Genomic DNA, 24,816 nt, shown 5'->3' on the forward strand with positions numbered 1-24,816 from the left:
GGTGCATGTTGACGGGGGATGTTTTGTAGAAAGCAGGCTTTTTCCATCTAAATAGGAAAAAGGTGGCTCGGCTCCCGTGCAGCGCTCTCCTGCAGAGGCGGATGGAGCGGGATGGGCGGTGTGGGGTGTGCTGTGCTTTGCTCTGGTGGAGCCGCGCACCGGCGTGTCGGGGAATATTTCCAGCCTTGGCTCTTTCAGCCATTTTTGTCTCAAAGACGTTTTCAGGTGCCTTACGTGGGGCGGCTGGAGCAGTGGAACATCTTTAAACGTCTGGCGTGCAGAAATCGGGCAGCTGTGTGTGTTTTAAGAAAGGCAAGGAGCACCGCAGGGATTTTTGTTTATTCAAGGGGTTGGAAGTGATGCATTTCAGTTATTCTCTGATGCGAGAGGAAATGGAGCTTTAAGAAATAAGCGTTCTGGTTAAAATTCAGCCTCTCAAAGAGGACAGTAAGTGGTGCTTGATATGTTTTTATTTCTTCTTTGCCTAATTAAACTACGCTGTGCAGCCATTTAGTGAAAGGACAAAAATGAAACCTATTTGCTTCAGGCGAGGAAGATGATGCACATGAAGCAGAAAGCCTCTTGTCTTAAGGTACCAATAAAACATAATCCAGGCTGTTCAGCAGTTTCGAGTGATTAATTTTTCAGAGCTTGGAAAACACAGTTCCAGGATGAAGGGTTCTTTGTTTTTAGCCCAGAGCTTTATAAAACAGAATAAACAGGAGGGGACATGTAGTGTCATTAAATGAAACAGTGGATCCATTTTGTCTGCAGTGGCTGTAAATGAATGCTATGGGCAAACACAAATCAGAAAATTTATTTCTGCGGTTTGCTACTTAATTTTTTTTTTTTTTAGAAGACGAGAACCCATCCACCCTGCTAGCCCTGCTTCTCCTCCAGTTTTCAGCTGGCTAGACTTTCAGCTGCCCCTAGAAGCTGTGGTAATGAACTGTGGTGTGAGGTAGTAAGAGCAGAAGTTATTTCCAGCATGCGTACTGGACTTTTTTCCCCACTATCATTTATAATAAAATTCCTTTCTTTTTCACAGGATAAAAGCAGCTGCCAGAATGACACCTGCCTTGCTTTGTAACATGATATTTCTGCTGGCATTTGGATTGGCTTCAGCTTTTAGCCACAGCCCTAGGACTCCTGACAGGGTTTCTGAAGCAGACATTCAGAGGCTCCTCCATGGCGTTATGGAGCAATTGGGCATTGCCAGACCCCGGGTAGAATATCCAGCACACCAGGCTATGAATCTGGTTGGTCCACAGAGCATTGAAGGTAGCTAATTTCTGCTTTGAGTTATGATTAATTTAATAGTATTCTTTAGTAATAATTACTGTTTTGCATACAGATGCAGAATATCCTGAACATATCGTGGACTTTTTCACCATTTTTTTGCCCGATCTTTGTTTTAGAATCATCATCCATCTTTTACCTTCCTTAATGTAATGATTTTGGCAGAAGTGGTTTATTTTTTTAATGTACAGGCTTTGTAGAGAAATTCATACTGTCTTAGAAGCATTTGCTCTCTAGTACCTCAAAACAGTGGGTTTACTAAACTTCCGCAGCAGTGTGTATAAATATATAACATAATTGTTTCACATGAAACAAATATGACCTATAGAACTCATACCTCGTGGGTTTTTATAAATGTTTGCAGAACAGAAGAGATCTTATGTTTGCAGTGTCATGCATGAAAAAGGGAGAAACCTTATATGGGGGTTCTTCCCATGTGCTGCAGCACCCTATGCAGTGTCTGTGGTACAGGATCAGTGCTGGAGCTTGCAGGGCTGTGGGCAGGGGGAAGGCTCCAGCTGCAGGGGTGGAGACGACGCACAAAGCTGCTCCTCTCCCTATGTCTGTAAGTATCACCTCAGCACCATGTTGCTGTGATGAATGCTCTGATCTCAGGTTGATTTTTTTGGCCAGTACTTCTGGTCTTGCTCCGTGTGAGTAAATTTGACTTGGAATCAGTCTTTTATAACTATGTAAACCATCTGAAATATCTGGCTCAAATGTTAGGGTATTAGGATAATTTTGGAATGTATTGCTGTTTGAACTGTAATAAACTAGCTTTTATTTTGGGATTACAGCAAAAGGTTGAAGGTATGCAACTCCAAATATTGCAGTTTCTGTGTCAACATCAAAACAGAACAGAAACTCTAAACCCTTCTCTCAAAACTGAACCTATTTGACTTAGTGTAGGAAGTCTTGACAGTTCATCAGTCTGCGCCCTTTTTGTCCCCATGCAGAGCTATAGACTACCCAAGCTGAAAAGATACAATTGCCTTAATGGAGGCTAAGGAGAGGAATAAAGCTGCATAGGCATTTTTACCAAATAATTGCAGACCTAAGTTTATATATTTTTTAAGGAAACTCTGAAAACTTAAATGACAGTGATTAGGCTTAAGTTGTAAAATTTGGTCTGTGCCTTTTCCTCCTCCATTATGGGTGTTTGTCTATAGAGAAATTGGGACAGACTTGTAGAAGTGAGTAATTTTACACTCCATCTCCCTTTTTTCCCCAGACTTTTTTTATATATACATATATGTGTTAGAAAAGATAAGCAAAACAGGATCTCTGACAAAAATTCAATCTCAGCCATCAATAAGTGTAGAAATAGACAAGCAAATAAGACCTTCATGTCAAATGTTGCTTTTCATAGAGTGTTTTGTGGTAGGTTTTTCAGCTTATAATCACTTGCTCTTTCTTTGGTTTCTTGTGGTGACCTGTGACTATCTACAGATATATAAGTAGGTATCTCTTAAATTATCTGATTAGAAACTTCAACTTAAGAAAGTGTTTTGAAAGTGTTGGTTCCAGTTAAAAGATTGAAGTGATCTTACGTCTATTTTCTCATACTGTTTTTAAAAAAAAAAAAAAAAAAAAAAAAAAAGCACTTATAATTCAGTAAATTTTCACCATGAGTTTACCTTTAAATATAGACCATGAACTTCAGGATAGTTAATCCAACAAAACTTGCATTTCATTCCATACCACTGATATTAACTATTATGTTGTGAAAGACTTCAGAATTTAATATACCACTTACCAATCAGTTAACAATGCTCTTGTTTTATTCTCTTTGACTATTTATTTTTTCATAATTTGGGGAAGAACCTGCACAACGGGTTTGACTTTCTATAAGGTGTCTAATTTGGAAACAGAACTGTTAAAGTGGCAAAGTGGCATGGTAAGACATTTATTCAAGGCAGTCTAGTTCTGTAAGAGATTCAAATGCATAATACTTCCACATATGGTATTTGTATGAAAAATTGCAGTTTTTATAATTTTCCTCTCAGTCAGTTACTGCCAGGGGACTGACATTCCTGACCTCCCAGTGGCTCCAGTCAGCCAATATTTTCTGAACAAAACAGAATGGGAACTGGATTCAGGCAAGGACCTTGTCCTCTGGTGAGGAATGAAGACAGGTGGCATTTGAACAAGAACTCCCATGAGGCATTGACCTGCTATAGGCAGATGAAGTGTAATGCTCAGTATAGTAAAAATACTCTGAACTGGGGTTTTGGGAGGCTTGGAGGGGCTGAATCTCACACAAATATTTTGTAAAATTCAGCCACATGGTGTAGAAACAATTTCTTCAGAGGAGGAAGCTCTAATCCCTGCTCTGCTGAACAGACCTGTGGGGCTTTCTGGAAGAATGTATCTGATGGTAGTGAGCTCTTACAGCTTGCTTGTGCCTCAGCTGCTTCGCCAGTGTACAAGGAGGTGAACTGAGCAGCACAAGAAACAGTGTCATGGGTTGTAACATTTGAGCAAAAAAATCTCATGCCTTTAGCACAGGTATTGGCTGACAGGAGTATTGAGAGAGGACTTGTGATTTATATTCCCGGTGGTAGCCATATGAACCATAAGTAATTTATGGTTGAGAAAAAAATAACTGCATGTGGTTTTGGTGTACATCAGTACAAGATTTTAGATTCTGAAGGATTCCTCTATGGGCTTTCCACAACATAGTTACACTCTTATCACTGGCTGATAATTCGGTGTGCAAGTCCTTAAAAATACGTGCAAGATAATAGAAGGAAAAACTAAGGGGGAAGGAAAGAAAGAAGTTTAACAATAATTGGAGTATGTCAAAGCAAAATAGAGTTTTCATCCTAAATACCATCATGGCAAAGTGATAATTCACTAACTACTCTTCTGAGGTGCTGCCTTCATTGGGAATTTTTGCCTGAAACTAGTGGAGAGTAAAATTTGGTATGAAATTCCTGTTACGAGCAATTCCAAGCTGCTAGGAGAGTTGACTTCCAGCCATTTATTGGACTGTAGGTTGCAGTGACCAATGCAGACAGTTTAAAACCTGGTTCACCCCTTGCCAGCCTCCTCATAATCAACCCACTGACTGTTCTGGAGTATGTCTGTTTCTCATTTTGACCAGTTATTTCATCTCTGCATAAAAAAACCTTTATCAATCAGAGCTTAATAATTTTAGTATGTTCCTACAGAAAATTGTTTTAGTTAACAAAATGTTTCTCATCAGAAATTGCCCCACCAGCGTACATCTGCAGCAGTGTTGATAGCTGCATGTAACATCAGCTTCAGCCAAGCCAGGATTCCAGAAGTACCACTGATTTTCAAAAGGCCAAGATTTCACTGGTGGTATATGTACACTTGCAAACAAGGTGCTGCCAGGAAAAATTAATTCTTCTGGCTTTGGAATTTGGAGACATAATATAGACAAGTTTATACTAGCAGCCTGATTATAATAAAATGTTTGCAAATTTAAGTGATTATTATAAAAACTTTTTCCAGCTGAGTAAGATCTTAATAATTTCATATATCAAAAAATACTATTGCTGTTAGTTTATAAGCATATTTCTTAATTATGCCCATTTTCCATCTCAGCTATTTACATATTTTCTGGTGTCAATCATATTTTGACTTTAAAATGCTAAAAGCCACACGATGGATGTGTTGCAAAGAATGATACGAGGTCATTCTGCTCCAGTCCCGCCAAAAAAAAAAAAAAAAAGCTTAGGGCTGCCTTGGCTGTAGTAAGTGAAGTCACAAACTTGCTGTGTACCAAAGACAAATGAAAGATAGACACTTTTCAGAAAATAAATTTTGCAGCATGTGTTCTGTTTCCTAAGTGACCAGATTTCTTGTTGATAGATAGAAAAAAGTATGGCTTGTTAATTGAAAGAAGTTACTGCGTTTTCTAATGTTGGATTCTAGAAATACACGTTTGTTTGTTTTTATTTTTCCTTCCTTTTGCATTTGTCAATTTACCTGTTACCTCAGGTCAAGCTGCTGAAATAGGAGTAGAGTCTAGAAAATGCCTGATAAAGAGTTTAATCTACCAAGAAATACCTGTGAAGTTCAAGCTGTGTGTAACCCAAGGGGAGGTCGGAGGTCCAGAGGAGCATGAGTGGTGTGGCTTTCCCCTCTCTCGGTGGCAACGAGAGCTGCCTGGGGAGGATGGAGCCCGTAGGGAGGTGCAGCGGCAGCCTGAGCTACCCTCCTTTGCCGGGGCTCTGTTAGCTGGCTGGAAGCAGTTCACAGGATAAATATGTCACAAAAATGGGAATTTGCCGGCTGCTTCCCTGCACTTGGGTATCGCAGCCAGCAGATGGTGCATGGCATGTCAGCACGCAGAAGCCAAACAGATCCTGCCTGATGAGTGTCGAGTGACGATGTTTTAACAGCCGACGTGGTATCTTAGAGACAGCTGGGTTTTGCTGACTAGTTAATAGATTTTTCTTTCTGCACATCCCGATTCCTAAAAGTAATAAACCCATATTAACTGCTTTAATTTCTCTGATATTCACTCTCCTTGTTAATTTATCTTTTCAGAAAGCTATTGTAGAGTAACTTAGCACTATCTATAAAGAGAGGGAAAAAAGTAGAAAAGCAAACGAATTTTTGTGGAGTAGCTGTGTTTCTGTAGTTAGTCTTTAGGTTTATCACTAAAATACTGTACAGTCACCACTGGGCTACATTCAGATTTTCTATAAAAAAGAAGGAGGCTGTATCTGTGTCAATAGAGGACAAAAGAATAAAATAAGGAAATGTCTTCAACATTTCAAAAACATACAAGTTATTTTTTCTGCCTGTCAGGGAGTTTATTGAGTAAGAGACCACATATTTTTTGGTTTTCTTCCCTTGCATGCTTGTAAGTTTATTCCAATATTTAAGGGGTTTTCTTGGGGGGGGAGGGTGGGGAAAGGAATACATGTGTAATGCAGCTTTCAGGACTATTAAGCCAAGCTTGGGAGAACCTCACTTAAACGCAAGGGGGCACCTTTAGCTCAGCTCGGGCAGTTCATAGCACTTCACTTTGTTATGGGAAATGTGGTCTTATTTTCATTTTGCAAATATGATCGCCTTACATTTTCATTGTCTTCTGTACAGTTCAGTACAACGGAAAACCTCTCGGGTGGCTTGTTTGTTTGTGTTTGATTTGTTTTGTTTTTATTTCTTAAAAATACTTCAAACATGATGATGGTTGATGAAAGCGCTGGCATGACAGCCCAGAGCTGCAAAAGAGGAGTAATGCTGTGAGCCTCAGTGACAACATTAAATGATGTCTCTTAAATCCTAATCAGTTGTAGGAATAAGAAAATAATGATGCCTCTTTGGGAGGCTTTTGACTCTCCTGCAGACGCTGCTTATAGCTGCTGAGAGAAGGCTAAAGTTTATTTGACTATTTTGAAAGGAAATACATACTCAATTATTGATTTAGAAAAAGTTAGTTGCTGTTTGCCTGATTGAGATTATTAAACTCAAAAGAGGCTGGAACATTATGCTAATATTTCTACTAACAACTGGTAGTTAATGACTTGTCAACACAGACTGTACAAACAGCGCTTTGCATGAAAGTTTTACTCCCTGTAAAATTATGCAATTACTCATGCGTGTTAATGTCTATTTCATTTCCATTTTCCTAATAAGAAAACTAAGTGCTGGGTTACTTTGCTGTCTGGCCTGTAACATACCTGCAGAACTGCTACTTGTTTGTTAAAAGAACAGTAAAGTCCTATTAGAAAGTTGCCAAAACTTTGGTTATGAATGCACCTAGTGAAAGCAGTACAGAAATTACCTTTGCACTCAATTGCTTTTGGGCTAGTGTGTGCTGTGCTTATGCCCAAATGTATTGGACTGGGTGACTAGAAGTAATAACCATTGACACATAGGAGTATGATATCTGGGGGTCAGCAAGCATGGCAATGTGATGGCTGCATCCTCTTTGCTCTAGTTTACATCTGCTGTGCCAACATCTGGGGTAGCAGTGACGGAGTCCTTGGGCTGGCAGCGTGCTGCAGGGCTGGGCAGTCCTGCTACTTCAGGGCCACTTTGTCATGTCAATTTAGTGCAAAGAGACCACACGATCATTTAGGGTTTGGATTATTGCACCTGTTTTATAGAGAAGGTCCTGCTGTACTTAGGATGTAAATTCACATGCACATTGGGACCGCTTTTGCTGAAGCACGAGTGACCTCAGTCAAATGCTGCATTATGGGCCTGACATTTTACAAACAAGATGAAACCACAATATCATTCTCCTAGTCTCTGCTTTCAGTTGTTGGGGGGTGTGTTTGGTTGGTTGGTTGGGTTTTGTTTTTTGGTTTTTGTTTGGGTTTTATTTTGCAAATTACTGAAATAGCCCAGGAAATATTATTTCAAAATTTAATATGAACATCTCAAATTTGTAACATAAAATGACAATGGTAAAGCCTCACTTTTCATCCATTAATATGGTAAACATCTGGATTTGTATAGATCTGACTAAGAATTCCTATTGTTTTCTTTGTATTTTATTCCCCAAACTGTAATGTCAAATGTAACCAGAATTTGAGTATCCGGCAGTGGTACATGTCATAAGAGAAGTGATTTAAAATGATAACCCCTGAATTTAAAAAGTAATGACACTGCCAAACGACAGTGGTGGTTTACAGTGGGTTTTCTTTATCTAAGTGATATGCCACAGCTCTGTGAAGAAAATGTGAAACGATTATACCTGTAACTCCAAAACCAGGAAAATAATGAGTCAGTGTGACTTTATTTGTTCTTTAATAAAGACAAGCGGTTGAAAATTTGGCCTGTAACACTTCCATTTAAATTTATAAACCATGACAAGCAGTGAATAATAAGAAAGCAAAATTGGTGTTTGTATCGCTATGTGGAGGTGGTATCATGTTACCTCAAGGTGTTTGGCAGCTTTCCCTCTTGAGGAGCAAGGGCAGGATCCAGTGGACGCAGTGGGTGTTACCGCTGTGGGCTCTGCCACTTCTCAGTTTCAGGAACTGCCCTTCCTCAATGCCCTGGTGCTGCAGGAGGTGCATAGACACTGCTCTTGTCTCCTCGGTGTGTCTGGGGAGAGGCAGGGAAATTTCTCAAAACTAATGTGCTGGTCAGAGAAGTCACTCAATGAGACATGCAAGAAGAAAAGTGTATTAAACCCTCTTTCTCTCCAGATTTGTTATTTGCATCTTTCTGACTTGGGGACTTAGTTATCTTTAAAAGATGCCATCAAAGGTGAAAGCCATTTGAGATGGAACTCTTTTAGGGAAGAAGGGTGGCGGATCTGTAGGGATTTAGAATTAAGTAGATTATCATGTACTTAAAGGTAACTAATCAATTAGAATGGGATTTGTAGCTTTTTTTTTTTTTTTTTTTTAACATGTTACTAGAGGGAAATGATCTGGTAAGAGAGGTAAGAAACCTGAGGAGAGGAGGGAATATGGTAGCTTCTGTATTGTCTCATGCTTTATAGTACTTCTGTTTTCTAGTGTTAGCAGATGCTATGTAGAAATTTAATATGAAACTGTAAAATTTTATCTAGCAATGGAATATGGTCCATGAGTATTTAAAAATCTGCCAGTGAATATTGGACAAATTATGATGAGCTCTTGTTTTCAAAGATTTTTCCCTGCTTGTCTTTCATATGCATGAAATAATCCTTAGTTAGGACTTATACCTTTTTCTAATTGTTCTCAAAATTATGTGCATTTCCCTTGCTTCCATCTGAATTTTAAATACAGTAAGAGAAGCTTTTAAAATTTATATGGTTCCATGAGAAGATATTTTAGAAGTCTAGACAAAGAAGAGATTCTTGCTTTTCTTGATTGTGGTGTCATGTGCAGGAGATGGGATCTCTGGCATGCTCCCGAGGTTTCCAGAGCTATTCTCTCTGTGCTTCCTGTTATGCGTGCTTTCAGCAGTGCCCTCACAGCTGCTGCAGGGATGAATGAGAAGAGGAATGTTCTCAGCCACTGAACAGAAGGGAGGAAGAAGCTGGTTTCTCTCCTTGGGATGCTTTAAGTACCTCAGGTTAGCTGGCCCAACTACCTCTTACACCACCAAAGAGCAGCACTGGCCTTACCTGGCAGGGCTCTTCATCTCACCACTTCTCTTGCGTCTTCATCATGTGCCAACACTTTTGTTCAAGTGCAGAAGAAATCTCATCTTGACTCTGCTTTTGGAGTTGTGAGGTTATACCAACTCACCAAAGCAGAGACTTGGGAGCCTTGTAGCCCCACACTGGGATTGTTCATAGCGAGGTTGTTTGGGCGAGTCCATCCTGGTGGCAGCTGTCAGACAGGATGCGAAGCTTTTAAACACCTCTGTTGAAGAACCAGCTGGGACTTCGAGCCATCTGCAAAGGAAATGGAATTGAATGAATTTGAGTGGGGAAATGAACAGGAAAACTTTGTGAAGTTCAGTGGAGTGGTAGACAGAAGGCACGGTCCTATTCTGGACAATTCTGGTGCCCCCATGCTTCACATTATAGGTGCAAGAGGGTATTTTTCTGTGAGTGTGCTGACACTGATGGAGCATCTGGACTCCTCATGCAGCCGATGTCAATGATGGTGAATAAAGTCCTCCAGTCTTTCACTGGCGCACTTACATTTATCGGACTGAAATAGTGTCCCATCCTTTGTGGGATAAAGTAGATCACCTGCTTCCTTTTGTTGCCCAGTTCCATAGAGCCATGCACTGCACACGTGGTCATTAGAAAGGTAATGTTATGGCAGCTACCATAACACACCAGGTGTGTGCTGGACATGCTTCCCCTTGACTCTGCTGATGCATGGCAGCTGGAAGTCAGCATGGCAGAGAAGGCCTATTGCTCCGTACTGCATGTTGCACTGTGTCTGTAAAAAGTAAGCTTTTTCACAGAGTGAAGTGAAAAGCTTTCTGCTCAGACTGAAGGGCAAACTAATATAGTCCATTAGAGGACTGCTCAACCAAGGCAGGCTTAAGAGATTGTTTTTGCTGTCAGCTGCTGGATTTTTTTTTATTGTGTGTGCAATTTGAATAATGAATAATAATGGTATATAAGCTAATGTTATAAATTTATTGTGAGAGAGGCATCGACATTACTTTGGTCCTAACCATTTCACAAAAAAGCATTTAATATCTTACATATTTGTACTGTTTGTAATTAAAATATGGGATAGAATGGAATTATTCACTGAAAGCAAGGTCAGTAATTGTATGATGTGTGTCCTTAAGGCTTTAGAAAGCACATTGAAAAGAATTTGTCCCTCTGCAGAAAAAAAAAGAAAATTAATCTTTATAGTTTAAGAAACTTTGTGTCATTAAGAAGACAATCTGACTCTGGAATCTGGGATGCTTGAGTATGTATAGCTGTAGTTTTCTTGGGTTTCCTGAGGCATGATCTTGAAAGGTTAAGGAAGTTGGCTAGGTTTGCATTTTTCCATACTTGGTTCTCCTGTGCTCTTTCTCCTTTTCTACTCTCTTATTTAGCAGCTTCTGTGGAATAGAGAAAATGTGATAATTTGTAATTTTTACAGTGCCTCTTATTTCTTGATCTTAATCCATCTCAGCAACCAGGATAGGACTCTAGGATGAAGCTAGCTGAAGATGCATGGGAGAAATCACATTTGGACTGTAAAGCTTTTAGCGATATAAGGTAAATCATAAAATCATAGAATAGTTGGAAAGGACCTTAACATCATCTAATTCCAACCCCCTGCCATGGGCAGGGACGCCTCACACTAGGCCATGTTCCCCAAGGCTCCTTCCAGCCTGGCCTTGAACGCTGCCAGGGATGGAGCATTTACCACTTCTTTGGGCAACCCATTCCAGTGCCTCACCACCCTCACAGTAAAGAACTTCTTCGTTATGTCTAACCTATGCAATGAAAATGCATTTTTTTGCAGTATTTGATGTGGAGGATTGCTTCTGAGAGCAGATTTGTGTCAGTTGTTCTTTATGCTACCAATAGATGGGTAGCAGCAACTCGAACTTCAGTGGACTAACAGCATTTCCATTGGATGTGTTTGATCAGAGGAATGTTCAATTCTGGCAGGGATTTAGTTGCTCTTTGTTTTCTTTTCTTTCTTTTTCCCTGCTTTTTTTTTTCCCCCCTCCAAGAACAGTCGTCATGTTGTCCTCCCACCCATAGAGACAGTATTGCTTCTACAAAGAAATAAGCTAAAATGTGAGCACTTTAAATTTTTAGTCATTCCAGATATCTCTAATTGAGATGATACCAGCAATTAATGAGATGATTTTCCAGAATTATAAGAAAGGGGAGAGGCATTGTTCCATTTTTGTTGTCCACTCTGCAACAGTTCAAGACCAGTGCCTGAAGAAGGTTATATATATTTGGTGCATATATTTTAAATGAAATCCAAATCTTACTTATGACAGTATTGACCTCAGTCCAAAAGACCTAAACTTCTAGTTTATCCTGTAGAGATGTAAAATTACTACATGCTTACGCAGAAATCCCATTCCTGAAAGGCAGCTGATTGGTTTGGAGGATTTTTTTGCCAGAATGTGGCACACAAAAGCCAGTTCACACAAGAAGTAAGGAGAGATGGGGAAAAAATAGATCTGTCTAGGTCATCCTTTCTCAGTACAAGTGTGTTCTCTGTACTATTCCTCTGTATTTTTGCTAGTCCAGTTTCAAATAATTTAACAATGGTGTCTCTCATGCTTCCCTTGGATAGGAAATTACAAGAAGTTCCTTGATATTTAGTAGTCGTCTTTTTCTTTCAGCCTCTGATAGGAGGTTCAAGAGAACCATTTTGTGCCATATTTGTAGCTGAGTGTATATGTTTGTATCACAGTATTTTGACCTGGTAGCTGCAGTGTATTTAATCCTAATATGTTTCTTCAAATCAGTAATATTACAATACCAAAACTAATGTGGCTTGTGAATTACTGTACATAATATCCCTATGTGGTATATTCATAGCATTTTGTTTTTATTATTGCAGTCTTTACTGAGTGCACTATTTATCAGATTTTATAAGGAATGGGCTTTGCTAATGCTATCACTTGAGTGTAATGCTATTACTTGAGTGATTTTACTCAAGTGTCCTAAAGTATGGCACCAGAGCAGGTGCTATTGTCTCCACTCTTGGAAATAAAGGAAAAACCCTTAAATGATCCTGGACATTTATACCTAAAGGAAACAATCCTTTATATTAATATAAAAAGATTGTTTTGTACTCAGTCAAGGGAATTCTTGGCAGTCGGTTTAAACTTACATATATATATAGCACACTGGAGCCTGCTAAGTACCTCTGTTTTCTTTACGGATGGAGCTTTGGTGCCAAGAGGTCTGCACCACATACAAGCATAGATATGCTTCTATCTGATGGATTGTCCCATAGTGAACCACATTGTATACAGGATGTTCAAACACGTATTGATTATGTGGTTCTGTAGTTTACAGCAGAATCATAACCTGATGCTTTTAAGTACATATATGCAATCAATCTTCATGTGAAGGGACTCAGTACAAAGGAAATATTTTATGGTATACATTAGATGTTAGATCAAATGACATTAGATTAAATGTATGTTATACATTTTTTAACCTCATCCCCATAGCATTATTGTGAATCTATACAGTTCTTACAAGCACCATCTTTGCGTTGACTATGGACTGTAAATATGTAGTAAAGTTCATAGTGTGTATAACACTATTGTGGTTTTAGTACCAGGTCTCATGGTCAGCTACAAGGGAAAAACCTCATGTGACACAGATGCAAATTTTTTTATAGGGCTACTTTTATGTTTCTTACATATCTATAAAACTTTCCTTCAACACTGCATTACAGAATAAGAAATGTGTACTTAGGGGGCAAAATTAACATGTTGATTAGATTTTAGTCCATTGTGCAAATAAAATTGAAATATATATGTTTATAGACTGTTTTGCTTCTGGTACTTTAATGCCAGCTTCCAACTGATTATTTACAAAATTTAGACAATTTGACTCAACTACCACTTCTAAATGTAGAAATGAATACAAAATTTCTCAAGACTGCCTTATGTTAGCAATTTTTAAAAGTGATTATGTTAGCTTAGAGTGCCTAGCTGTATAAAAGATGCTTTAGGCTGGTAGTATTTATTCGTAAGTTGGAACAGGAGTACTTGAATGGTTCTTCTGGAGCAGCTTTCATGTTCAGAATCTTTATTTCAATCTTTTGGACCTATGAAAATTACAGAAATGTAAATAAGACTATTTGGTGATAATATGGTGATCATCCTATTTACTCAAACAGTTGTGTCTGTGTTCACTCTTTAGCTCACATTTTCCAATCATTCAAATTCCTTTTTCTCTCATTCATTGTTAGTGGAATTTATATGTTGACTGTATGTTGTTATCCCTCATTATATAGGTTTTTAAAAAATGTTGCTGTCACACAACCATTTCAGTACTCAATAACTATATTAGCTGTTGCTGGAGCGTGTGTGGTGGCTGTCATATGGCAGAGGAAAAGAGCATGCTTGAAGTTTTTATTTGACTGGAATTCAAAAGAATACTGTGCAATAGTATTTGCAAAACTCCGCAAGCAGCTGGGTTTTAGCCTGTAGATGCATTTGGCCTGTAATGTGTGCAGAAAAGATCTGCAGCAGATAAATATTTTTAGAGAGACATATAAAGAGAATGGCCTGAGCTTGGTTCCCAAACCTTCAGTGGAAGACCCTGCTTATCAAAGGCAAGGTGTCCAAGCTGAGATGTGTGGAAGAAGGCTGTTGCACACCACTTCTGTGTGCGTTTGCCCAAGAACAGGAAGCCCATCACCCATTGTGTCCTCCACCACTGAGTTATAAAACTTGCACGTAGTTTTATAACACATATAGTAACACGTAGTGTTATTACATGCATGCTGCTGTTGTAACCCTGCAGTGATGGTGCTTCATGCAAATATATGCAGGCAAATATAAAAGCCTGCATCTAGGACTCATCTTAATAGTAAAGATCTAGGACTGATCTTAATAGTAAAAGTATAAAATGCACTGAGTGTGATGTCTCATACCATATAGACCACTGTGTAAGTACACCTGCACAAGAATTCCCATCAGCAATGTGTACTTTTACTCACTTTTCACCATTACTGCAGGAAACTCAAATTGGTGTTTAAAAAATGGTTTGATTTAAAAATAATTTTCCTAGTTGTATACAACCACATTTGCTATACCTTGGGTCCCCCACATGACTTCATTGATGTATTTCTGGGCTGTGCAAATAGCCATTATTTTTCTAGTGTCATTAACTTTGTCTTTTTGCCATGGTGCTGTCTTGCCATATCTTCAGTTATTAGTTGCTACAATGAACAGTAATGGTGTTGGTGACTGAAGATGATCGTGCTGTAAATCTGTTAAGTTCCATTACTGTCTCATGTTTCTTTTTCTTTGCATTTTCTTACCTGTAACTTAAATAGTTAAGGAAGAAACATAACCCTAAGATTAATGATAACTGGCTGATTTCGTTTCCTAGTTTCATTTTTCATTACCGAAGTAATCCGATTTAGGTCACAGAGTTATGTTTCTAAAAGAGATATTTGAAATCTAAACTTGGATCTGTCTCTATAACAATTATACATGTATTTTAAAGTCTGGATTATTTGAAGCAATGAAAGCACTCACACTTTTAATCTTGTAAAAGGGCAGTGTGTGTATGTCATCTTTGCTAGGTGGTGCACATGAGGGTCTCCAGCACTTGGGTCCTTACGGCAACATCCCAAACATTGTGGCTGAGCTGACAGGAGATAATGTACCAAAGGATTTCAGTGAAGACCAAGGATATCCTGACCCTCCAAATCCCTGCCCTATTGGAAAAACAGGTAATTCTGCTGTGGCCTTCTCACCTCTGTCTTCACTGTACATCTTTCAGTCTTTCAGCGCTGTACTAAGTAGTACAACAGTTGATCAGCAGTGGGTGTTTTCTTCCATTCTCTACCCAAGGAGCAGAACTGTTGATCAATCAAGGTGTTTTAGATAAGCTTTTTTTTTTTTTTGTTAATATGCGTACCTCCTGTATTGCTATATGAGTGCTAGAGAAGGTCAGGTGGAAGAAATCATCTTGACCTTGGAGTAGGAGATAGTGAGATTTATGATAATGTTTTGTTCCAGAGGGAGTTCATTTTTAGGCTGGCCCCTGAAAAAAGTTATCATTCTGTACAGATGAGACTTACCCTTATTTTAGAGACTTTCATTGTGCCAAGAGGAGTGAAACTGTCTGCCCTGATCTCCAACCCAGACCATAAGTCAATATTTAAGATACTTTGGCTCCAATCCATGTGGCTTTATAGCTCACTGAGGGTGCATCTGTGCCAAGAAACAACGAACGACGTGGACATACTCCAGCATGTTGTACGCAGGGTCACTCTGGCAGAGGAACAGTGCAGCCTTGGAGCGCGGAGCAGTATGGTACCCGAGATAACCAGTGCATCCCTCAGCTTGCAGCTGTGCATACACCAAGCCAAGCTTGGGTGGCTTGTGCTGAAGGATGTCAAAAGCAGCACTGCACGTGCACGATATAGGCATACCTTAAGGGAATTGATCTTTTTCCTGTTATTTGAGCCAAGGAATGACTTCCAGTTCTGAAAGTAGTAGTAAAATACCCATTGGCTGCCTTGGGAGCTGGAACTGGGAATGAGCACTCTATTTTTCTCATTTTTTCATTTGTGAGCTAAGAGATCCTTTAAAAATCTTTTCTTTTATTCTTCTTTTATGTTATTTGGATAATGCAAACCAGTTGTCTGTATTCTCATTAAAAAATGTTCTAACTAGCTTAGAATTGATAAAAAAAAAAACCTGACATGAAAAGTTTTGCAAACAGTGTTTTTACATTTCATTCAAAAATATGATGAGATTTTGAATAGTCCTCCCTTAGTGTTTTCTATTACAGCCCATTTGGTGATGATGCCTGCATCTCTTCTGAAATAATATCTAATCTTCCATTTTGTTCAATATAGCTGTTGCCTGACAGGTTGCAAATGATGGGTTTAAGTTTTCTCACACACACATCACACACAGAGACTTTCTAAGTTCTGTGCTTGCCCATTAGACTTCTGTTAGTGATTAGATAAATAAATTTAAAACCTGACATCCAGAGAAATGTATTTGAAAATCCCTTCAATTTTTCTTTCTTAGGTGAAATAAAAGTTGTTAGCTAAGCTAATACAGTCAGATCTGAACCCAGGAGGAATTCTTAGGGAAGTGCTGCCTGCTAGGATAGATGGCTCTGTCGTAGGTACTCTGGGAGTGAAGATAGTATCTACTAGGATTAGAGTAAAATGTTTTTCAGAGCCTTAAATGGAAATTCAAGTGGTAACTGTATTATGCATACAAATTACCAGAGGCCTTCCTCAATCAGGTCTGTAGATTTGCTTAATGGAAAACAATTTTTCCAGTCACTGTCTACATATGCACATTCCACAGCAGGAATACGTAAGCCTGGAGCACTTGAGCTTGAAGACGTTTGGATTAGCAGTCACAGAGGGCACACATATGTCCAGCTGCCCTTTGTGTTTTCTACCAAAAAGACACAGATGCTCTGAGAAAGTCTACCACATTTCTGTTGTCACCTGCTTCTCTCTTCCAATGACCTTGTCCCTGCTGAGACTGAAATAATTTTTAAGTGCTCGTAACTAAGTTTAATGGTTTCTGAGTTGTTTAACCAGTGTTGTTAGTTTTCCCCTGTTTCCTATTGGGAACTTTATTTTTTTTTCCCCTGTTTTAAGGAGAAAAGCGAGAAAGCAGGGTGTCTCGGACTTAGAATAACCTCCTTAGGTCATTGAATGAACTCATTTTTAAGTCAAATCTTTACTGTTTCCCACATCTAAGTGAAAAAGATAATCTCTCTGCAAATCTTTTTACATGATGATCAAACAAGGACAGAAGGGCAAGTTCTCAGGTGTCCCCTTTGGAGTGCCTGCGTTCTGGCAGATGTAGCTGCTTGGATGCCCAGCATCATGCCCCATGGTAGGATCTTCTTGGGTATGTCTGACAGGAACTCAGACTGCAAGCTCCCCATGTTGGCAAAGCAGAGGGAGCTCCAGGAACAGACTGTATCCAAAGAGCTACTCTGGCCTCAAGTCACTGAATCTTCGTTTAATCTAAAGAGGACTTTTTTTTGGTAAAAACTCCATAAGCTGATTTTTAAAAGGGTATTATCCTTGAAGTGACACTGTCCGCAAAATCATCCATTGTGATTAAAGGAGGTTTCTGGACCAGTCAGATACTTACCAATCTGCAGAAATGTCCTCAGCATAAAACTTCTGCCACTGAGCTCTTATGATGCATAAATGATTTTCAGCCATTTTGAACAAAGTAGCAAACCAGAAATGGAATTCATGAAGAGGTACTCAGTGAAGGAAATTCTGTCTTTGCTCACAGCATTGTTTTACCATGAGCTTCAAAAGTATTGCCTAAACAATTTCTAAAGCTTCCTGTGGGCATTTAAAAATGAAAAGAGGATCTGATCCTTTCTGAATCAGAATAACATGCAGTTCTATGTAAAATCAAGCTCAATGACTAATTTAGAAGGAAAACAAAAAGGAGTGGGAGAGCTTGGAAAATAAATTTGTTCAGTTTCGAAGTTTCATTAAGTTGTGTTGTTGGGATATTTTTATTTTTTTTTAATTAAATATATCCTGACAAACTCCTTTAAAAAAAAATCTGATATTTTCTAGTCATCCAGTTCTTTTTTTTTTCAGTTGCATAGTTGCATTTAAGAAATTTGTTGGTTAATGTGGCACATAGTGCTTTCTAACATACTTTTGCAGTTGATGATGGGTGTCTAGAAAACACCCCAGACACAGCAGAGTTCAGCAGAGAATACCAGCTGCACCAACACCTTTTTGATCCAGAGCATGACTATCCCAACATGGGCAAGTGGGTAAGTACATGCTACTTGATTGTTTTTGTTGCGTATGAAACTGGGTATTGTCTGCTGCATAGGATACTATGAAACCACAAGGAGAATATTGTGCTTATTGCTGGAAAAATTACTCTAAGGGAAACTTCTAAAAAAGATGGACTTGCCCTTAAAAATATAGGAATAATGACTGTGATTGGTGAAAAGCCCATAAAAATAGAAAGTAGAAATCCTTGTCATATTACCTGTCCCAAAGCACAACAACTGTGTATGGGCTTGATAAATGCAGCAAACCACATTTCAAACTACAGTGAACACGTAATCGAAATTAGTCCAGATTTTAGCACAGTGCTTCAAAACGTGGCAGGGCCCTAATTTGAAAGATTATCCAGGTTCAGTGACTGTTCACTGTTCAGCTACTTAGATACTAAAAATAAATAAAGAAATGGAGTGCAGCAGTGCATGAACACCTTAAAAAATCTTGGTTCAAGCAAATTGGTCTGAGGAACCTCTCTGGCTTAAGGATTTTGGAGGACTGATGCTGCTTCTTCCTCTATTCAGGTTGTGCACTATATTACATTAAAAACCTATTTTGCACATTGCATATAATAAAGACAGCAAGCTACACTAAGTGCAAAACTCTTGCTCTGAGCGTACAAGGACCTTAATGACTCCAGCTAAGACTATTTCTGGAGGGTAAAGGCTCCAAAGCGAGCTCTGCTGCTTAATCTTAGATTACATCAGTTAAATGTCCAATCCCATGTCCATTTTCATGCGCCAGGAAAACAAGAACAATGATCATAATTTATGCTTCTAGAGCAAATCATGAAATCTCATTTTATATTGTTATAACACTTTAACAACTGAAGATTGCCCTGAACCAGCACTCTGTAAGCATATATCGATATATGGACATGCTTGGCAGCCTCTGCTCCTGCTGTAATTGTGAGACAATGATTCATCGTTCATAATCAAACTAGTGAAGATTTATAGTCTTAATTACTTATGTGAGTGCTAGATTTCTAGAGAGAATCATGCCAAATATCCAGATTTTGGAAACTCTTGTTGCATTCTAAGTAATTACCATCAAAGGTTTTCATTTTAAAAACACCAGATGGTGAACTTTCTTATTTATGCCAGATAATGCTGTTATTTTTCTTATTATTCATAAGTAATTTACTTTCATAATACCATTTTGAAGACTATAAAAGCACCTCTGTGAATCTTTGGCCTATAGCAATATTTCAGAATCAACCGTACATACTACATTGTCATCAGCAATGTATACACTTAACAAATCGTAGGTGATCATTAGTGAATACTGGCCTTTTTCATTTCTCCATCCATCACTAGTAATTCAGGGGAAAAAACTGCTCACGCATGGATTAAAACAGACTGTTAGGTACTAAACAGTAATCATATCTAGCTGCAGCATAGCCAACTCCAGATCTTTTTAATTAGAGATGAAACAGCTGGTAATGTGCATGAGCAAATGTTCTGCTGAGATCCAGGAGAATTGCCCCAATTGCCTCCTCATTGTATATTACTACACATTAAAAAGATAAATACAGCCATATCTGGTTTTATGGCTGGTTTTGTTATTTTTCTCTCTCTGGAAAAATAAGAGCAGAAAGCACTCTAAAAATTAGCTGTTTGAGACTTCATAAATGAGAGAGAAAGTAGATCAGATCTTTTAGGTCACTTACTGTCATCTGGATTAGGTTGTAAATGACCAATAGAGCTAACTGTGTGCATCCTCATCGTCCCACTGGCCCCAGCCACCAGAATCCCCTCCATCTGCCAGCAGCCCGTTCCTGCTTCTCCTGTGGAAGAGCCTAGGACCAAATGCTCCAGGGGCTGTAATGGCTGTGTATTTACGGACTGCATTTCCACCAACTCCTGCATGCTGTGAAGGCACTAGGCTGTCACCACTATCTGAAGCCCTTGGAGCCAGAGTGTCTCCTGGACCCGTATGAGCTGGCGTGTGCTCACAGCTCTTGAGGGAGCTTCTCCCCTGCTTTCTCCTGCCACAGAGTGCTTGAGGCAGCATTACAGTTCCCTCTGACTTGTCCTTTCAAGGAGCCAGCACGCATTCCTTAGCGTAACCACAGTAAAATCCAGATTACATTAGCAGGTCGGGGGGGGGGGGAAAAAAAAGACCCGCTCGTTCATGAATAATGGGAAAGAAACAGGTTGGTTGATTTGTTTTGGTGACAGACTCTCATGCTTGCAAAGCTGTGGAACCTCTGCAGTACCCTGTGAATAGTAGACACATAAGGGTTAAACAAGTCTAGAAGCTATCTCATACAGGAAAGTGTATGATTCCATGTAGACACTAAATATTATGTGTAGATACTACTAATACATAGGATGATACAATATATGAATCATAACAAATGTATACTGGGTTAGGAGAGGGAAGAAAGAGGAAGAATTTTCATGTCTTTGGGACAACTTTCCATATATCAATATGCTGACCTGTGGGAAGTCTTGGGAACAAGCTGTTTATACGGTGAGATAGACAGCTTATACTCTCCTGCAGCCCAAAGACTCTTTTTATTTTCTTTTTTCTCCTCATACATGGAAAATCTAGAGGCGATAGTGGGACTAGTAAGATAAGGAACTTTTGGAAGTTCATACCCTATTGTGCAACTATAGTTTTTAAGATTTATGTTGGTTTTTGGTTGGTTTGGGGTTTTTTTTCCCTTCATTTCAGACTTTTCCTTGCAGGAGACAGGTACTTTCCGTTTGAGTCTGCCTTTTCTGCATCTTGCAATTTGACTCTTTAGACAGTCTGAAAAAGTGCTGTTGGCATCCAGAAAGACTTGCAAAAAGGTAGCATACAATATACAATTTACAATAGAAATCTAAACCCCACTTATATGTAAGTTATTTATTGAAACCCAAAGTGTTAGCCACTACCACATGTAGGGGTTAAAAAGAGGAGGGCAATTCAGCTGTGGTTTCTGACACCAGTATCAGTACAAATGGAAAATTAAAAGCAACTATGTTGTTCAGTAACATCTCTTTTTACTGAAGCAATGGATAACATTTCACTCTAAGGGTAGACATAATGCCAGTTTTGCTTATCAGCTACAGTGGAGGGATCCAAGACAGTGCAAAGAAAGGCAAATGGGAAACAGGGATAAAAATATTTTACAAAGTTGAACTTCTTGTTAAAGAAGTTATCATCTCTGGCTTCCTAATTTTAATGTAAACATGAAACTAGTTACTCAGATTTAATTTTAGTCCAACTTCAGTTACAGTGAGTAACACTAATCCTTCTTTGCCAAATATCTGGATGGCAATGGTGATTATTAGGACAGGTTATGGTAGGTCTTCAATTTCAGACAGTACAGGTTGTTTAATTTAGTGTAGTATGCTTGGCGTAATAAAAATTGTCATGCTTGATATTCCCAATAAGACTAAATTGGCAGAAAAAAAGCGCTTCTGAAAGGGTGCAAGCTTGCTAATGCAATTTTCTTTTTCAGTTTTGCTTAATAATTGTGCAGGTCCAGATTACAGAGCTGCTGATTATCACTGATTTAAGGAAGTTTCAGCGAAGTCTGAAAGATCTAAGGGTAACTCTCCCTGGCCTTAGTTGGTTAATTTGTAAGCATTTTAATTTCTGAGTTTTTCCCACCCAAATCCCAACCTGTAGTATCCTAATCCAAGTAGCCAGGAGGGTGCAAAGGAAGCTCCAGAGTAAGGGGAAAGCAGCAATTCACATGCAACACGTCTCCATATGAGGTGTGTCTTCAACTGGAGAAATTCTGCCTTCATTCCTAACAACTCCTAAGTGATGCATGAGAGTGGTGAGCACTTCACGGGCAAATTTTGGTTTCTGATGAGCTTGGGCCCTTATGCAGTGGAACATATTTTCAGGATTGCTATAACCATACAAGAACACTCTTAGCTCATGCTCCATAACCTCATTTGCTTTGCACTCCACATAATGCTTAAGTAGTAGTTACAGTCTTAAACATTCCCAAAGAGACTAAACAAAATACGATCTTCCTGAGCAGGAACAGTTCAATTGTAAGGAATTTTCCTGAGTGACAGAAATCTTAGCTGCAGTAGTCATGAAATTCTTTCTGTTTCAGAAATGCTATTCCTCTGTGAAAAGTAGAAGGTCAAATAGTGTACAAAGAGAGGCTTCAGCAGTGCTTTGTTTCATAAATAGAATAATTTACACATCTGAAGATTTCTTTAAAATATTAAATTGGAGTTTTCCCGAAGTGAGTTTGCATAAATGACTAGTCAAGAATGTCTCCCTTGGCCAACTTCATCTCTGTTCCCTTTTGGCACAACTCAGACAAAATAACTGAGGTTGGGCAAGAGATAGGCCTTGTGAATTTGGGGTTTAATGAACATAAGAAGTACAAAACAGACAATTTTGGCAGATTTCATTGTAACACTTGAAAATGTTTGTTTTTTCTCATATCAGGGCTGCAGAGAGCATAGAAGTGTTTGGTGAATTTGTCTTGCGCTAGAATTACACTTTCTATTTATATAATCAATGTTAGGTCAGTTGTTTATAGCAGAATTAATGGCCTTGTTTATACAGTGTTCTGCTTTTATACATGTAATTCTTCTCTCCTTCCATTTTCAGGTTAGGGTTTAGTTTTGTTTTTCTTCATAATACACAATTGAAACAAAATGTGTTGAGCATGTGTGTTATTCCAGACTTTATTAGAATTCACTACTTGTATGAAATACAACAATATGTGGATGCACTTATGTAAACTATGGTCAGAGGGGTTTTTTTGTGTTGTGTTTTTTTTTCTTCTTCTTTTCTCGTCATCATAACTTTCTCTTCTGCCAAGATATTTTTGGCAGTTTTTAAAAGGTTTGCCATTAAAAATGTTATAGACCAAATGGTTTTTAGAGACTTTATTGAGGGCACTACTTAAACAAAGGAAGAGTTGGCGCTGAACTCCTTTCAGCAGAACTTTGCACTGGGAAGTGTTGATATCTGGAATGGAATAAGCAAAGACAACAAAACAGTAGGAATGACGCCAATTGCTGTTTTTAAAAGGAATTACAAAATCCCTTGTAAAGCAGATATTTTTGCTCCTGTTCTTGTGTCACCTCAAGTGTATAGAAAGACGTATCAGGGGCAGGATTCCTGGTTCCTCTCCCTCCCACTTTTATTTTTCATTTTTTCTGTCATCTTTTTTTTTTATTATATGTATTTATAGTGTGTATCACATGATGGGGAACATCCAGTCAATATAATTATACCAGCACGTACTTGAAGCACTTACTGCCTGAACATGGATGATAATATAATGCAACATAGTAAAAAATTACTGGCTTTTAAATTGTCAATAAGACTGTGACTGCTCCTGAAGAACTGCAAAATGTTAGCAGGAATATCTAAATATTTATTTGTGGTTTATCTTTCCCATAAAATTACACACCCCTCTAAACTTGGTAATACTTAACAGCAAAAGTTATATTTTTAAAGAAAAGTGTAATGAATTTGATGGCTGCATTTCTTCTCCTTCCAGAGCAAGAACTTACTCTTTGAGAAGATTAATGGTGGTCCAAAAAGAAGAAAGAGGGTAACTATCAAAATACTTTACAGCCCCTGTATCATCTAGAGAGCTAATAAGAATTAAAATCATACTGTTGAAATGAAAAGTTAGTCTAATGCTTCTGCATTATGCCTTAGATAATGTGTAAAGTCAGGGAATCTCTGTGATAAACTACTACAGCAAGTTTCAGGACTCTCTACTGAGTACAAGATGTGTTTCTCTAAATAGCCTGTTGCTTTCAGAAGATGCACTTCAATGCAGAGCATTAATTTAAAACCCCTTACATTAGCTGTGTTTTAAAATATTTTGCTATTTGCATAAAACCATTTAAAATTATTTCAGTGTCTTTAAAACATAATTTAAGTTTCCTACTAAAATATTGGCAAAATTAATTATCACTACCCATGCATGTGAGTACGGTTTTGGGTGTAAATGACAGTAGAACTGGTTCATTAGCTGATGTAATTTGATTCACTTACGTACTTAGATTTAACTCAGATTAAACTCCTACCTTTGTGTCCCACTTGCTTGAAAGACAAAGATGAATGCATTCTCATCTCTCAGCCCCTGAAAAAGGAAGGCAATCTATGTATCACAGAGAAGCTCTGTGCAGTCCACCTCACTACCGTCTCTCTATTGTTAGTAGTGTCAACCTTCCTTTTATCAAAAAATAACTTTCAGGCAGGGTCAAGTCTTCAGCTTTGCCACTGGTATATATATATTTTTTTTACAAGAAAAGAAAGCCTAGCTCTCTGCCAGAAAGTAGCCTTTCAAAATATGACAGCACAGTTTATATTGTAAATGAAGTAAATTTGGTTTAAAATAATTGAAACATTTATTTATTTAACTCTCAAACCTAAAGTCTTTGCTAGAATGGGAGAGGATGAGTTCATTTCTTACCAATTCACATATTGCTGGCAATAAACACTGTTCAATTGTAAATTAATGATCTATCTTGAGCTTATTATCTGATTCCCACTTATGTTTGATTTTCAGTTTTGTTACTGGAAAAGGAAAAAGGGTAGGCACCTGATTTTTTACTCTGAAGTGAGTAGAATTTACTCTGGAAATAGTTATTTGGATTATTTATTAAAAGCTCGAACAGCATTTTAGAGTAGGATTAGAGCAGCAGCAGATTTATTTTCTTAGCACAGGCAT

At 38.4% G+C, this 24,816-nt stretch overlaps 1 protein-coding gene across 5 annotated transcripts in view; it reads left to right on the top strand.

Moving 5' to 3' along the window:
- Positions 1–24,816, top strand: part of SCG5 (secretogranin V) — a 31,186-nt gene that overhangs the window by 779 nt on the left and 5,591 nt on the right. For 2 of the 5 annotated variants that reach the window (XM_030482345.1, XM_030482343.1), the window contains exons 2-5: positions 1,049–1,281; positions 14,931–15,080; positions 18,027–18,139; positions 23,632–23,685. In XM_030482345.1, coding sequence (XP_030338205.1) covers positions 1,068–1,281; positions 14,931–15,080; positions 18,027–18,139; positions 23,632–23,685 — 531 coding nt within the window. In that variant the 5' untranslated portion in view covers positions 1,049–1,067. Of the gene's footprint in view, positions 1–151; positions 593–1,048; positions 1,282–14,930; positions 15,081–18,026; positions 18,140–23,631; positions 23,686–24,816 lie in introns of those variants that run through there. The other 3 variants (XM_030482348.1, XM_030482346.1, XM_030482347.1) reach the window with 3 other exon arrangements.

This window comes from Strigops habroptila, chromosome 4 (genome assembly GCF_004027225.2).
Source record: "Strigops habroptila isolate Jane chromosome 4, bStrHab1.2.pri, whole genome shotgun sequence".
Classification (NCBI taxonomy): domain Eukaryota; kingdom Metazoa; phylum Chordata; class Aves; order Psittaciformes; family Psittacidae; genus Strigops; species Strigops habroptila.